This window comes from Podarcis bocagei (genome assembly GCF_964188305.1).
Source record: "Podarcis bocagei genome assembly, chromosome: 9".
Taxonomy (NCBI): domain Eukaryota; kingdom Metazoa; phylum Chordata; class Lepidosauria; order Squamata; family Lacertidae; genus Podarcis; species Podarcis bocagei.
The window spans coordinates 69,634,877-69,649,847 of NC_138134.1; the positions used below are offsets into that span (position 1 = coordinate 69,634,877).

At 48.7% G+C, this 14,971-nt stretch overlaps 1 protein-coding gene across 2 annotated transcripts in view; it reads right to left on the bottom strand.

The window, feature by feature from the left end:
• FRAS1 (Fraser extracellular matrix complex subunit 1) overlaps positions 1-11,114 on the bottom strand; it is a 390,698-nt gene extending 379,584 nt beyond the window's left edge. For both annotated transcript variants that reach the window (XM_081206862.1, XM_081206861.1), the window contains exon 1: positions 9,811-11,114. In XM_081206862.1, coding sequence (XP_081062988.1) covers positions 9,811-9,886 — 76 coding nt within the window. In that variant the 5' untranslated portion in view covers positions 9,887-11,114. The remainder of the gene's footprint in view (positions 1-9,810) is intronic.
• Positions 11,115-14,971: the final 3,857 nt, after the last annotated feature.

Genomic DNA, 14,971 nt, shown 5'->3' on the forward strand with positions numbered 1-14,971 from the left:
AGAATCTGGGGCCTGCTAACAAGTCTCAGCAATCTTAACAAACTACAGTTGCGTGTCGAGGTCCCCAAGCCACCCCCTAAATAAATCACAATTCACACAGAATTTTTGTTTAAGGTTTTTGGCATAATTTTGGCCACAACTTTATTAAAATACATAATGTGAGTGGTTGCTTAGGCATTGGTTACAACTATCTGTCCCTGCCCAGGGACAGAAATGACTTCTGAAAGCCAGAAAGGGAAAACAATATTGGGGAGAGAATGGGACTGGGCACCAGACCCTCACCCCTCCCTGCATGCTCCCAGGGGCTTGCACGGCCCTAGCCCCTTGCCAGGGATACAGACAAAAGCATGGCAAACCCCTGGATTCCTTTAATGGAATTCCCTTGCAGCAGCAGCATTGGAGGGGCAGGCACAGCCAACCCTTACCCCTCCACCAACCAAATTTTAACCAATGTCTAACCGCAACCTTACAAGTTGTGATGATTTGCTACGCAGTAGGCAAGAACCAAATGGTGTCAGCCAATCTGCCAAATGGACAAAATTCCTACCAGGCCCCTGCCCCAAAAGCAGACGACCCCATGACAGGCATAGCAAGGTCAAACGCAACAGCCCTAAATTAGGGAGGGTGGGCGGGAGATCCGATGCACGCAGCAAAATAGATTGAAAAAAAGCTGTGCCAAGAATATATAACCTTCGGGCCAACCCTCTAAATGGTAACATCAAAATCTCCCCAACAACCCCAACTGGCCCAATCACAGTCATGGCCATCCAAACGGTCCCGCCCAGTAACCAAGAGCGGGTGTCTTGTTAGACCCCCACCGCAACACGTGCTCTCCATGAAGGAGAACATGCTCTCCCAGAAATATTTGGGGGAAGCCAGGGCTGCTTAAAGTAGAGACATCACCTTGCCAACAAAGGTCCGTATAGTAAAAGCTATGGTTTTCCCAGTAGTGATGTATGGAAGTGAGAGCTGGACCATAAAGAAGGCTGATCGCCGAAGAATTGATGCTTTTGAATTATGGTGCTGGAGGAGACACTTGAGAGTCCCATGGATTGCAAGAAGATCAAACCTATCCATTCTGAAGGAAATCAGCCCTGAGTGCTCAGTGGAAGGACAGATCTTGAAGCTGAGGCTCCAAGACTTTGGCCACCTCATGAGAAGAGAAGACTTCCTGGAAAAGACCCTGATGTTGGGAAAGATGGAGGGCACAAGGAGAAGGGGACGACAGAGAACAAGATGGTTGGACAGTATTCTCGAAGCTACCAGCATGAGTTTGACCAAACTGCGGGAGGCAGTGGAAGACAGGAGTGCCTGGTGTGTGCTCTGGTCCATGGGGTCACGAAGAGTCGGACACGACTAAACGACTAAACAACAACAACAACAACAAGGGCTGCTTAAAGCAGCATCACAACACTTCAAATTCATGCTGTGTGACTTCAACTGTTGGCAGCCCCCACCCACCCACCCCCCAAAAAGTAACTGGTGCAGCCAGCCAGACGCAAAGAGCATGTGGATAGAGGGGAAGAGAAAATTTAATTTGGAAACCTGCCTACTCTTTTGCCGGGGATTGTGAGCAGAGAGCCAGGAGTTCATTATTCCAAACTAATCCATCACGGCAAATGCCCACTTCGGACAGCGGAAGGAGCGAGGAAAACTGCCCTGTGGACAATCTTTAATCACCCTTATTGCAGGACGAAATAGTTGCCGTTTGTTGAAGGGTAACTAATAGGAACATAGGAAACTGCCTTATCCTGAGTTGGATCGTGGCTCCAATTGAGTTCAGTGTTGTCTACACTGGTGGGCAGGGCCTCAGTCTGCAAGGTTTCAGTCCGGAGGCTCTTTCCGGATCTTCTGCATACAAACATAAACACATACTCTGCCCCTGGAATACAGAACCTCCCTAAAGAGGTCCGCCCACACAGAGTCAGGTCACTGGTCCAACTAGCTCCATTCTGTCCACACTGGCTGGCGGCAGCACTCTACTGTTTTAGACAGGAGACATTCCCAGCATCATCATCATCATACCACCAATCTGGCTGGGTTTCCCCAGCAACTCCGGGCAGCTTCCAACAAATTACTATTATTAATAATAATAATAACATCAAACATTAAAAACTTTCCGTCAGATGTCTTCTAAAAGTCAGGTAGTTGTTTATTTCCTTGACATCTGGTAGGAGGGCGTTCCACAGGGCAGGCACCACCACCGAGAAGGCCCTCTGCCTGGTTCCCTGTAACTTGGCTTCTCGCAGCGAGGGAATCGCCAGAAGGCCCTCGGCGCTGGACCTCAGTGTCCGGGTAGAACGATGGGGGTGGAGACGCCCCTTCAGGTATACTGGACCGAGGCCGTTTAGGGCGTTAATGGTCAGCACCAACACTTTGAATTGTCCTTGGAAATTCATTGGGAGCCAATGTAGGTCTTTCAGTGTTATATGGTCTCGGTGGCCACTCTCAGTCACCAGTCTATCTGTCAAGGATTTAGAACTGCGAAGGATAGAGCCTGGGGCTTTCTGTGTGCAAAGCATGTGCTCAATCCCTGAGCTAAGACACAGAATCCTAGAGCTGGAAGGGACCACAGCGGTCATCTAGTCCAACCCCCTGCAATGCAGGAATCATTTGCCCAATTTGGGGCTGGAACCCATAACCCTGGGATTGAGAGTTCTCCTGTTCAACAGACTGAGCTATCCCTCATCCTGCATGCACCCTGCCTCCAGGCCCAGCTCCAGGTATTATTTTATTTTATTTGTTAAATCTGCATCCAAAGATCTCTGGGCAGTTTGCGGCATAAAAACACAAAGCACAGAACAGAAATAAAGAACGAACAAACCCTCCCCCAAACACATTTAAAAGGGCATCGGATATTAATCAATCAAAGGCCTAGTTGAAGAGGAACATTTTCACCTGGCACCTAAAGATATGTAATGAAGGCACCAGGCAAGCCTCCCTGGGGAGAGTGTTCCACAAATGGGGAGCCACCACAAAAAAGGCCCAGTTCTCATGTTCTCACCCTCCAGACCTCTCGTGGAGGAGGCACATAAAGAAGGGCTAGGTCAGCTCGTAGGGGGAGAGGCGATCCTTGCATTGCAATCCTGAGCCATTTAAGGCCGTATAGGTCAAAACCAGCACTTTGACTTGGGCCCAGAAACTAATTGGCAGCAAGTGCAGTCTAGCCAGGATCAGTGCCACTGGTGGATGAAGGGTCCCTTATGTCAGATCCTGCTGCATCAACTTTTATTATTTTACTTCTGCTTGCTTCCCCCTCCCCTCCCCTCCCTCTTGTTTTATCTTGATTTGATTCCTGCCTCTTTACATTTATATCCCACTTTTCTTCCAACATGCAGGTGGTCTCCCATCCAGACCCAGACCTGCTTAGCTTCAGCAAAATGCGTAGTCGCATATGCTCCTCTGCCTTCAAAACATCACCTGGAATTACCCTGAGATTTTGCTAAATTGAAGGGCAGCATATAGAGAGTTAAAAAGGACCCCTCTTAAGTAGGAAAGCAAAAACAGTCAACTCAGATTGCAATTAAACTTAAGTGGGGTGGAAGTCATTTGTCTGCACAAACATTTGTTTTCAGGGCATCCGATGTGTGTTCAAACCACCTCTGCCACATTGCCTATTTTCACCGGCGAGAGATATTTATGGCGTAACATTTATAGAGGGCATTTCAAGTATTCTGGGACTCTCCCAGATGCCAGGGACTGAACCTGGGAACCAGGCAGAGGGCCTTCTTGGTAGTGGCACCCTCCCTGTGGAATGCCCTCCCATCAGATGTCAAGGAAATAAACCACTATCTGACTTTTAGAAGACATCTGAAGGCAGCTCTGTTTAGGGAAGTTTTTAGTGTTTGATGTTTTATTGTGTTTTTAATATTCTGTTGGGAGACGCCCAGAGTGGCTGGGGAAACCCAACCAGATGGGCGGGGTATAAGCAATAAATTTTTATTTTTATTTTTCTGCATGCAGAGCAGATGTTCTCTGCCACTGAGAAACAGCCCTTCCCTTAAAGCTTCACATTCATGAGCTCTCTTCAGATGACTGCTCCTTATATATTGCACACACAGAAGGAGGAATCATGCCTATCGGTTCTGCTCTCCATCTGTTCAGACAAACCCATGGAAAGAGCCCATGTATAGCTTGTACGTACAGCTTGTCTGCATGCACAATGTCTGAACACACAATCAGGAGGAAAGCCTGCAAAAAACCAAAAAAAAACCATCCACATACCGTATTTTTTCGCTCTATAAGACGCACCTAGTTTTTGGAGGAGGAAAACAAGAAAAAAAAATATTCTGAATCTCAGAAGCTAGAACAGCAAGAGGGATCGCTGCACAGCAAAAGCAGCGATCCCTCTTGCTGTTCTGGCTTCTGGGATAGCTGCGCAACCTGCATTCAATCCATAAGACACACATTTCCCCTTACTTTTGGGGAGGGAAAAAGTGAGTCTTATAGAGCAAAAAATACGGTATTTTGTCAGCTGGGTTCACAGGTTTAGCTAAACAGAGAGAGGTCCGGGAGGTGGAAATAGCAGGCAAGAACTCTGCTCCCTAGTCCACGGACTGGTCAGCTGAACAACATTTTGTTAGTGAAGGTTAGCAAAAGAATAGGGATGCGCAGAGCTTTTGGTGGACATTGAGCTAAAGCAACGTATCCCATCAGGACACCTGAACTTTGTGGTTATGTGAACACCAGTGGTTTAAAACCCAGTGAGGTCCTTCCCACTGCATTTCAAGTTGCGATTGCACATTGTTGTACACCCCAGAGAAGGGAAGGGAATGCCTTCACCTGTTGCACATGACCTGTTTGGCTTCCCCCGCCCCCCTGCATTCACACACTGTTCATGAAGGTGTAATCTGAGCACAATGTGCAGCGGCTCTCTCAAATGTACGCACCTCTGCTTAACCGCAAAGTGGATGTGGCTTTGGTTAAAGCTGGTTTGGCGGGAAATGCGTCAATCAGCGGCATTCCTCAAGAAACTATGGGGTAGCTCTTCAATGTGGATAAGGTTGTGTGAGCTCACTGGGGCCAGAGTAAACGCTAATGTATACCCAAACTGCATTTTCCCCAAAAGAGCTTCTAGGAGCTCACAACAGAGTGTGAAAGTGGCAGCCTTGTCCTTTTGTTGGTCCTCATATAGACTGCAATGACAAACCTAGACAGCATCTTAAAAAGCAGAGACATCACCTTGCCAACAAAGGTCCATATAGTTAAAGCTATGGTTTTCCCAGTAGTGATGTATGGAAGTGAGAGCTGGACCATAAAGAAGGCTGATCGCCGAAGAATTGATGCTTTTGAATTATGGTGCTGGCGGAGACTCTTGAGAGTCCCATGGACTGCAAGAAGATCAAACCTCTCCATTCTGAAGGAAATCAGCCCTGAGTGCTCACTGGAAGGACAGATCGTGAAGCTGAGGCTCCAATACTTTGGCCACCTCATGAGAAGAGAGGACTCCCTGGAAAAGACCGATGTTGGGAAAGATGGAGGGCACAAGGAGAAGGGGATGACAGAGGACGAGATGGCTGGACAGTGTTCTCGAAGCTACCAGCATGAGTTTGACCAAACTGTGGGACGCAGTGGAGGACAGGAGTGCCTGGTGTGCTCTGGTCCAGGGGGTCACAAAGAGTCTGACATGACTAAATGACTAAACAACAACATAGAGACTGCCACTGTAGAGAGAGGTTCGATTTTTTAAAAAAAGTTTTTAGTTTTCAGCATTAATAGCTAAAAGACTGGTTCTCCATGAACCGTTTTTAAATAGATCTATCCTCTCTGAACTAAAAACCCTGCAAGTTAGTTGGAATCATCAGATTCTGTGGAAACATGTTCCACAAGTTAATTATAGTTTGCACAGTGGCTCCCTTCATCTCTAACCTCCAGCCAATCGCTTTCTTTGAAGAGCCTGAATTCTGGTGAAAGTGAGCAAGCGAAAGAAAGGAGCATCGATTTACAAAGTTCTACTGGGGGCTCTCACTTGGATGAAAACTAAGCAGGCATAAGACCCCAAAATTGTTGAGCTTTTTAAAAGACACTTTCAAATGTATACACCTCTGCCCAAAATAGGTTTTTGGGCTTTCAAAAACATTTTATAGCATTTTTATTAGTAGTATTATTTTAATCGCCCTACTTGCCATACATCCAGGTTTTGCCAGACTTGTTACCGACTCAGCAAAAATCATAGGAAGCTGCCATGTACCAAGCTTAGTACAGTGGTACCTTGGTTCTCAAACTTAATCCGTTCCGGAAGTCCGTTCGAAAACCAAAGCGTTCCAAAACCAAGGTGTGCTTTCCCATAGAAAGTAATGCAAAATGGACCAATCCGTTCCAGACTTCTAAAAACAACCCCTCAAACTGCAATTTAACATGAATTTTCCTATCTAACCATTGAGCAATGATCTATAAAATGAAAGCAATAAACAAAGTACTGCAGTCACACAATCAGTCAGTAGCTGAACTAGGTTCCACACCGTCACAAAAACAAAAGGAGCTACAAAAAACACACACAAAATAAATAGCAAAAAGAGACAGACCTCAGCGTTAGTACTCAAAATGGAAGTGTGGCACTGAAATCGGAAGCGTAACACTCAAAACGGAGTACGTTCAACTTCCAAAAAAAGTCTGCAAACCAGAACACTTACTTCCAGGTTTGCAGTGTTTGGGTTGTTTGAGTACCAAGGCGTTTGAGAACCAGTATTGTCCACACTGACTGGCAGCAACTCTCCAGGATTTCAGGCATTTTTCCCCCTACCTGGTGACTGAACTTGGGACCTTCTGCTTGCAAGGCAGATGCTATACTTCTGAGCTACAGCCCTCTCCCTGGTACTTTGATGGCCGGTCCACGCTCGCATCATCTCCGACTGCGGCATCAAGCAAGGACTTTGTGAGCCACCCCAGGAGTAATTGCCACAGACCAAAGGCCCGTATCCCCTAAAGTCAATTCCAAGAAGCAGCAGAGGCAGCTCATGCATTCAGCAGAGAATCGCCGAGTTCAGAGAAATCAAAGAACTAATGAAAATTGGGTGAAGTAAAGAGAAATCGAGCAAGCGCCCAGGTCAAATGGCAGCAAAGCACGATGCTGGGATCAGAAATGTGGCTTTTGTGGGTGAAACGACTCTTGGAGTAAGAAGGGGGGGACTTGAGCATGAGAGCAGGTAAGAGAGCTTTTATGCACAATTAAACTCTCCAGGCCTTATGTCATCCAGCCACTTTTTCCACTCCAGGCTGCTCCGAGACGGCAATAAATCTTACTGTTCCCTGCATGCGCTCCAGGAACAGGCGGGATCGGTGGGTAGTCCATGCTGAAGTAATGTCAGCCGTAATGTTTACCGCGCACTGCCTTGATGGATTGTTTTCCAAACAAACAAGGCGTCTAAAAATTGATATTGGCATGCCTAATGCAAGCGGCAAGACCTCCCGACACACGGGCATATTTTGCACACCGTCAAGTGCAGAACTGGTGTTAAAATAGTAATAGGACTAGTAAATAGGGAGTCACGTTTTCACTTCACATTTCTGGTTTCTAATGAACATGTAGCAAAAAAAACTCTTAAGCGTAACAGCAACTGCCAGGTGTCTCAGCTCCCGGAGCTTTCAGACAAACATCTTTGAGCTTCTCATGTGTGAATGTCGTTACTGCCAGGCAGAAAGCATAAAGGAGCTGGTTTTATACAGCCAGTTGTGGGTTAAAGTAAAGGTAGAGGGATCCCTGACCATTAGGTCCAGTCGTGGCCGACTCTGGGGTTGCGGTGCTCATCTCACTTTATTGGCCGAGGGAGCTGACGTACAGCTTCCGGGTCATGTGGCCAGCATGACTAAGCCGCTTCTGGTGAACCAGAGCAGCGCACGGAAACGCTGTTTACCTTCCCGCCAGAGCAGTACCTATTTATCTACTGCACTTTGACGTGCTTTCGAACTGCTAGGTTGGCAGAAGCAGGGACCGAGCAACGGGAGCTCACCCCGTCGCGGGGATTTGAACCGCCGACCTTCTGATCAGCAGGTCATAGGCTCTGTGGTTTAACCCACAGCACCACCCGCGTCCCTACCCCTAATTGTGGGTTACGCATCTATTAAAGGTGCACTGGAAGCTAGGTACCCTCCATAGCTTTATGTACAAACGCAGCCTGGATATGCTCAGTTGGCTGCAGCGTGGTGCAGATATGGCAGATATGCTGGTTCGAGCCCCGTTTGGGACAGTTGCATATTCTTGCACTGCAGGGGGTTGGACTAGATGACCCTTGGATCCCTTCCAACTCGATTCTACAATTCCATTATTCTATCCCTTGGGAAGGACTGCATCCCAGTGGAGCAGCATCCCAGTGCACGCAAGAGGTATCGGGTTCAACCCCTGGCATCTCGAGGTAAGGCTGGGAGAGACTCCTACCTGAAACCCTGGTGAGCTACTGCCAGCCAGTGCAGACAACACTAAGTGTGGTGGTCCAACTCAGGGTAAAGGAGCTTCCTGGGTTCACAATGCTGGCGCATGACATATTCTGGCAAGACTGAAGAGCAATTTGGAAATCCGAGGGCATGGAAAGCATTCTGCTTTTCAAGGTGTGCCACCTAAAGGCAGAACTTCGGAAGGGGGTAATGAGTGTTGAAGTAAGTAGTTCAAAGATGTTCAGGGCACGATGTTGTAAAAAAAGAACGAACAACCACGCATTTGGCAAGTTTGCTGCCACGCTCTTTACACTGCCTGTGCAAAAATGATAAGGGAGGGTGCCTAGGCTTGATCCAATTGATTAAATGCTCTTTGCAGACACTAGATCAGGCATCCCCAAACTTGGCCCTCCAGATGTTTTTGGGACTACAACTCCCAACATCCCTAGCTAACAGGACCAGTGGGAATTGTAGTCCCGCTGGGAATTGATGATGGGAACTGTAGTCCCAAAACAGCTGGAGGGCCAAGTTTGGGGGTGCCTGCAATAGATAGTTCCATAAGGGAGACTGGGGTGCAATTTCTGGTGGCTGCCGGGCTAAGCAGACCTCGAAGGGGTGTGGCTCAGTGGTACAGCACCTGCGCTGCATGCAAAAAGGTCTCCGGTTCACTGTCCCTAGTGACTACAGATGGAATCATAGAATTGTAAAGCTGGAAGGGAACCCCGAGGGTCATCTAGACCAACCCCCGGCAATGCAGAAATCTCCACTAGATCATGCATAACAGATGCCCTCCAACCTCTGCTTTAAAACCTCCAGCACTTCTCATGAGAGTCAAACAGCTCTCATCTCTAGGGAGCCTGTTATAAAACAATCCTGAAGTAGACAGAACAGGGGTCTGACTCAGGATAAACCAGCTCCATTTGTATGACGGAGCCACCGATCTGTGGCAGAAGACCTGCTCTGCGCACAGAAGGTACCGGGTTCAATTCCCGCCATTCCCAGATAGGGCTGGAATAAGAATTCCTGCCTGAAACCCCGGAGAGCTTCTGCAAGTCAGTGTAGACAATACCAGGCTAGATGAACTGGTGATAAGGCATCTTCCTAAGCGCTTTAGTCTGATCCTACAACGCACTTCTTGTGCTCTTAAGCCAAGAAGAGTTGCAGGCTCTGGGCAACTTAACACAGAGACTTAGCAGCATTTTTTGCTCTTGGGAGAGTCCCCTAAGCATTCTTCCTCAAGAGGATCACAGAGATTCTCAGGCGGTGGTCGGGCTTGTTGCTTAAAAAAACTAAAAATAAAAAAGCAAGACGGTGCCGGCCCCATAGATCATCCCCAGCCCAACTTCAGCAGGGAAACCTCGCCGCAGAATCTCATTAAGCGGCCCAACTTCTCTCTGTAAAGCGAAATCAATGAAGTCCGGAGCTGAAGCTTTTACTCACCTTCAGCCTGATGGGGCAAAACTGCAAAGGCAGCCAAGACGAGCAGCAGACGCATCCACGCCGCCAGGAAATCCATAGTTAAGCAGAGGTTATATTTTAAAAGGGGGGAAATTGTTTCTTTTTTCTTAAGCCCCAAAGGACCTTCTCTCGGCAGGAGCTTCGTGCAGCATCCGAAGGCAGCTTTTAGGGGGGGAATCAAAGCCTTTTTCTATCCCAGGAACAAAACTAACAGCAGGTACACACGCTTTTGGTTCCGGGGGGTGGGGAAGAGTCCCTGGTTTTTTGGGGTTCGTGGAGATGTCAGGTGGCGCCCCAGCCTTGCGCTCCAGTCTTGGTGGAGAGGAAGAGGCTCTCTCCGCGCTCTGGCGACCCCAGCGCGTATTTACAGTGCGGGCGAGCCGTAGGGCAGAGAGCAGCCGTAAATCACCCGGCGGTGGGTCACCTTTGCGCCCAGGGACGGATCCGGGGGAAGGAGCAGGACGAGAACCGCCACCGCCGCCGCGCGTCTCTTCGGAGAGCTGCCGCCCTCTCCAAGTTGTCCCCCAGCCCAGCAAAGTTCCCCCCGGCGGAGCGATTGGTCGACAAACCCCCGAGGCGAGGAGACCTCTCGCCCCTCTCCTCGCCCTCTTAATTCCCGCTTTCTCTCTATCTCGGAGACCCTCCCTCCTTTTCAAAGTCCACTTTGGGGCGCCGCCGCCGCGCCACCCACAAAGGCGCCTCGGATCTTGCGGATCCTCCGCCTGGCGCGCCACGCGCCCTGGGTCGGGCACAGCGCCAAAGCGCGCCCCCTTCCCACCCCGCCCGGATCCTTCTTCCACTCCTCGCCCTCTTTTGGGGGGGGCTCCTCGAGGAAACTTTGCAGGTCCCCTCCAGCAGAAGCAGATCTCCTCTCACGCCGCTTCTCCTGCGAAGGCAGCAAGGGGAGGCTGCCTGGCTGGTTGGAGAGAGGGGGAGAGAAAGAGGGGCGTTTCTCTAGAAAGAAAACACAGCAGGCGTTTTGGGTTTTTTTAAGCGGGGCTTTCCCTCCCCTCCCTCCGCCTCGCCGCGCGTGTGAGATGGTAGAATTTCTCCCTCTTTAGCGTAGCAGATCCGCGCAAAAATAGGGAATTTTTTTAAAATGCTCCCCCTGCAATACGTCCTGGGAGCAGAGAGGATAATTTCAGTCTGCAGGTGATTTGCAAAAGAGATACCACAAGGCACACATGCAGGCAGGCAGCCGCAAAGGCTCCCCAAGGCGCCTGTAGTCGAAATCCACTCTCCGTAGGAGGGAGAGGGGCAAGGTCCGTCCTTCTCTTCCTCTCTCCTGGCTTTCTTCCTTCCTTTCTTTTTTTAAAGAGGTTCTCCTCCACCTCCCTCTCCCATGGCAGTGCGAAAATGGACCCAGGGAAAAGGGGCTGTGGTGGTGATATTGCTGGCAAAGATTCCTGAGAAAGTCACGTGGGGAAGAAAGCGGGGGGGGGGGGAGAGAAAGAGAGCAACCTGATCCCCTTATTCATGCTGCAGAAGTTTATGTTCCTATAGGCTTGTCTGCTTTTGTCTTGAGATCGGGTGGAAATTGGACGGAGAGAAAGGAGAGATGGGGGGAAGGAAGAGGGCAAGGCACATCTGTTCATGGGGGGCAGACCCACCCCTGCGCCACCCAGGACGAACTACTGCTGCTGCTGCCATGGTTTAAAAAAGTTTAGCATTGCAGGATTTCTTTCCTGCCTGGCGAAGCCGCACCACCCAGGCTGAAATCACCTCCTTCAACATTCCTGAATTGCAGGGGGTGGGGCTGGATGACCCTCGGGGTCCCTTCAGTTCAATGATTCATGCCCTTCATCCTCCTACTCCCTCCCCCCACACACACACCTTAGTGAATTTGCATTGCAACCATTCATGCTTTCCTTGCACCCACTGACAGCTATCTCAGATGAAAAAAGCTCGCTTGGTCCATATTGCCTTGTGGCCAGAGATGGAGATGCTGTCCTGTCCCCCTGATGAGCTTGGTCAAACTTTTTCAGCAGGGGGCCGGTCCACTGTCCCTCAGACCATGTGAGGGGCCAGACTATTTGGGGGGGGGGATGAACGAATTCCTATGCCCCACAAATAACCCAGAGATGCATTTTAAATAAAAGCACATATTCTACTCATGTAAAAACACCAGGCAAGCCTCACAAATAACCCAGAGATGCGTTTTAAATAAAAGGACACATTCTTCTCATGTAAAAACACACTGATTCCTGGACCGTCCGCAGGCCAGATTTAGAAGGCGATTGGGCCGGATCTGGCCCCCAGGCCTTAGTTTGCCTGCCCATGATCTTGGTGATAGCCAAGCAATGTGTAACACCGCAGCCCCTGTGATCTGTCCGCCGAACAGCCCCACCGCCATTTCCTCTCTCCATCCAGTGAAACTGACAAGGTCAAGGGAAGATTTTTCTCCGTGCCGTCCATTCATCCATCTGGTCTCTGGTGAAAGTAGTTGAGTCCCTGGTCCTGTCCTTCAGTGGAGGGATTTCATTTCCCCATAAATGGTTGTGCGTAGCAAAACCTGAGCTACAAGGACAGACCAACAGGCAGGACATCAGGGAAACTGACAAGGCTGTTTTGCATACTTGGATGCAGCTCTGTGGAAGAGGGACACGAGTGTAAAGATGTTGTTGGCATCATTAAGAAGACAGACCAAAGACTATACATGTATGCTACGACAGCCGCCAGAGTTTTGATAGCCCCAAAGTGGAAGACACAGGAGATAACCGACTGTAAAGGAGTGGCAGACAAAGTTGGTCGAGTACGCGGAATTAGCAAAGCTGACACATAGGATTCGCGGTCAGGAGGAAACAAAGTACCAAAAAGCATGGAATAAACTTATGGTCTATATAACTGTAGAAATTTGAAGACGTTAGCAGGACTGAAATAAATCTTATGTCATGGTTTAGTTTTCTATTAATGAAGCTGTGAATTAAGGATTGGAATAAGAAAACCTGCGGAAGGGAAGGAGGGAAGTCAACGGCTCTATGGAGCATAAAGTTGACCTGAAATATTTGTTTGTTCGTGTTGGTGTATTTAAAATGAAAACTTAATAAAAAGCATATTTAAAAAAAAGATGTTGTTGGCATCCGTCTGTTCCGAGACACAATGGAAGAGTACGCAATGGCGGATGCAAGGACAGTGTCAGATAATGATGTGCTCTCCCAAGTCCACGTTCCCAGCATGTTCGCACTCCTGTCTCGGTGACATCTACACTGGCTTGGTCAGGTCCACAGAATGGAAGATGACAGGATCCCCAAGGATGCTTCTGGCACCAGGCCTGTTGGCACACCAATTCTGTGTCACGAAGACCATCTTCAAACGTGACAAGAAGGCTGGTAGCATCAATCCCACAGCGTGAGAATCCCTCGCAGACAACCGCAGCGCCTGGAGACAGGCAGTCAGGTTGTGTATCCAGAGCAGTGACCAGAGGAGGAATGACCGCTGGGAGGAGCGCAGAGAGAAGAAAGTCCACAGTGCATCTGCAGCAGCACAACTGGATGCCTTCATCTGCCCCAGCTGCAACAAAACATGTCTCTCCTGTATCGGTCTCTACAGCCACAGCAGGAGCAGTTTGACTTCTAGCTCTACGAGCCTCCTGTTCTCTCATGTGGGTACCAGTGCAGATGGTGCATGAGCTGTGTGGCTTACAGCAGAGGTGGTTTTTGGGTAGAGTGACCTGGGCACCGCGCTGCAGGAGGCACCAAAACAACACTGTAGAACAGAGCACTAGAGGCGCACTGCAGGGAGTGCCAAATTTTAGCGCCACACAGGGTGCAACTGAAATTTGAGAGTCTAAAGTCCACCAATGCTTATAGGAGGGAGGGCGACTCTCTGACCTCAGAGGCCAAATGCGGCCTCCAGGCCACACCCCCACTCTCCTCTGGCCACACCTCCTCACCAGCTTTGCACCCTTTCTGGAATGTTTTCCCCTGCCAGCAATGTGCCCAGGAGATCTGATACTGTAGCTTGCTTGTCCAGATAGAAGACAAAAGGCATTTGAGTGTGTGGACTAGTCTTCCATACAAATGTAAAAAAATTGTGGAATGGATTTAGCTTAAACTTGGAAGCTAAGACAAGGCTGATTCTAACATTCTACAAACAATAATCCAGGATGCTTTAAGGCAGACTGGATTTTCCTGGTATTACCCCTTTTCTCCCCCTTAAAAACAATAAAACACATTGCTTTATGATGAAATAAAATAATTTCCTTACATAACCTAGGTCTTGAAGTTGCTGTTTACAGTAGCAAAATGAAGGCAGGTTTAAAGCTGCTATCGAAGTTACAAAAATACAAAAATGTAAATTCAAACATGCCCATGAGGTCGGCTTGGAAGCATCATGAAGAAAGAGAGTGATGCCCAGGCAGGAAGGAAGTATGTCGTGATATACAACTGCCTGCCAAGGCAGGAAAAGGAAGTGATCTCACAGAGTTCTCTCTAGCAAATTTACAGGAAAACTCTGTGAGCCTCAGCCTCCACATGTGCCCATCTGACAAGGCATGAATTGTTGGTTCGACTGCAATAATGTCCCACAAAATTTACACCCATTGCCCTGCCCACTCTGGTCTCTGGCCCCACCCACCAATTTGCATGCAGCAACCGGGAGGTCGCTCAGAGAGGTTGTGGGGAATTTATCTCTTTGATTTGCTGAGGAATCCTCCCATGCGTTTGTCACAGACTCTCAGTGCACTGGGAGCGGTGTCCTAAAGCAGGGGTAGTCAACCTGGTGCCCTCACGGGGTTGTCGGACTACAACTCCCATTGGATGTGATGGCCGGGGCTGATGGGAACTGTAGTTCAACAAATATCTAGGGGGGAACCAAGTGGGTGACCCTTGTTCTAGGTTTATGAAGTGGCAGGACCTTTTGCCGAAGGTAGTTTTTAATGTTTCATGTTTTATTATGCTTTTATATTTGTTGGAAGCTGCCCAGAGGGGAAACCTAGTCAGATGGGCAGCGAATAAATAAAATCATCCTAATCATTTAACTGTGTAATGGCTTACATGCAGGAAGAATGCAGCTGAGGTGCCAAAGCCTCTCTTTCCTTTTTATTATTATGTGCGTTTTTAAAATGTATTTTTGTTCTCATTTTGTGTTTTTACGTTGTGCACCCACCCCGAGATCTTCGGATGAAGAGCAGTATACAAATTTA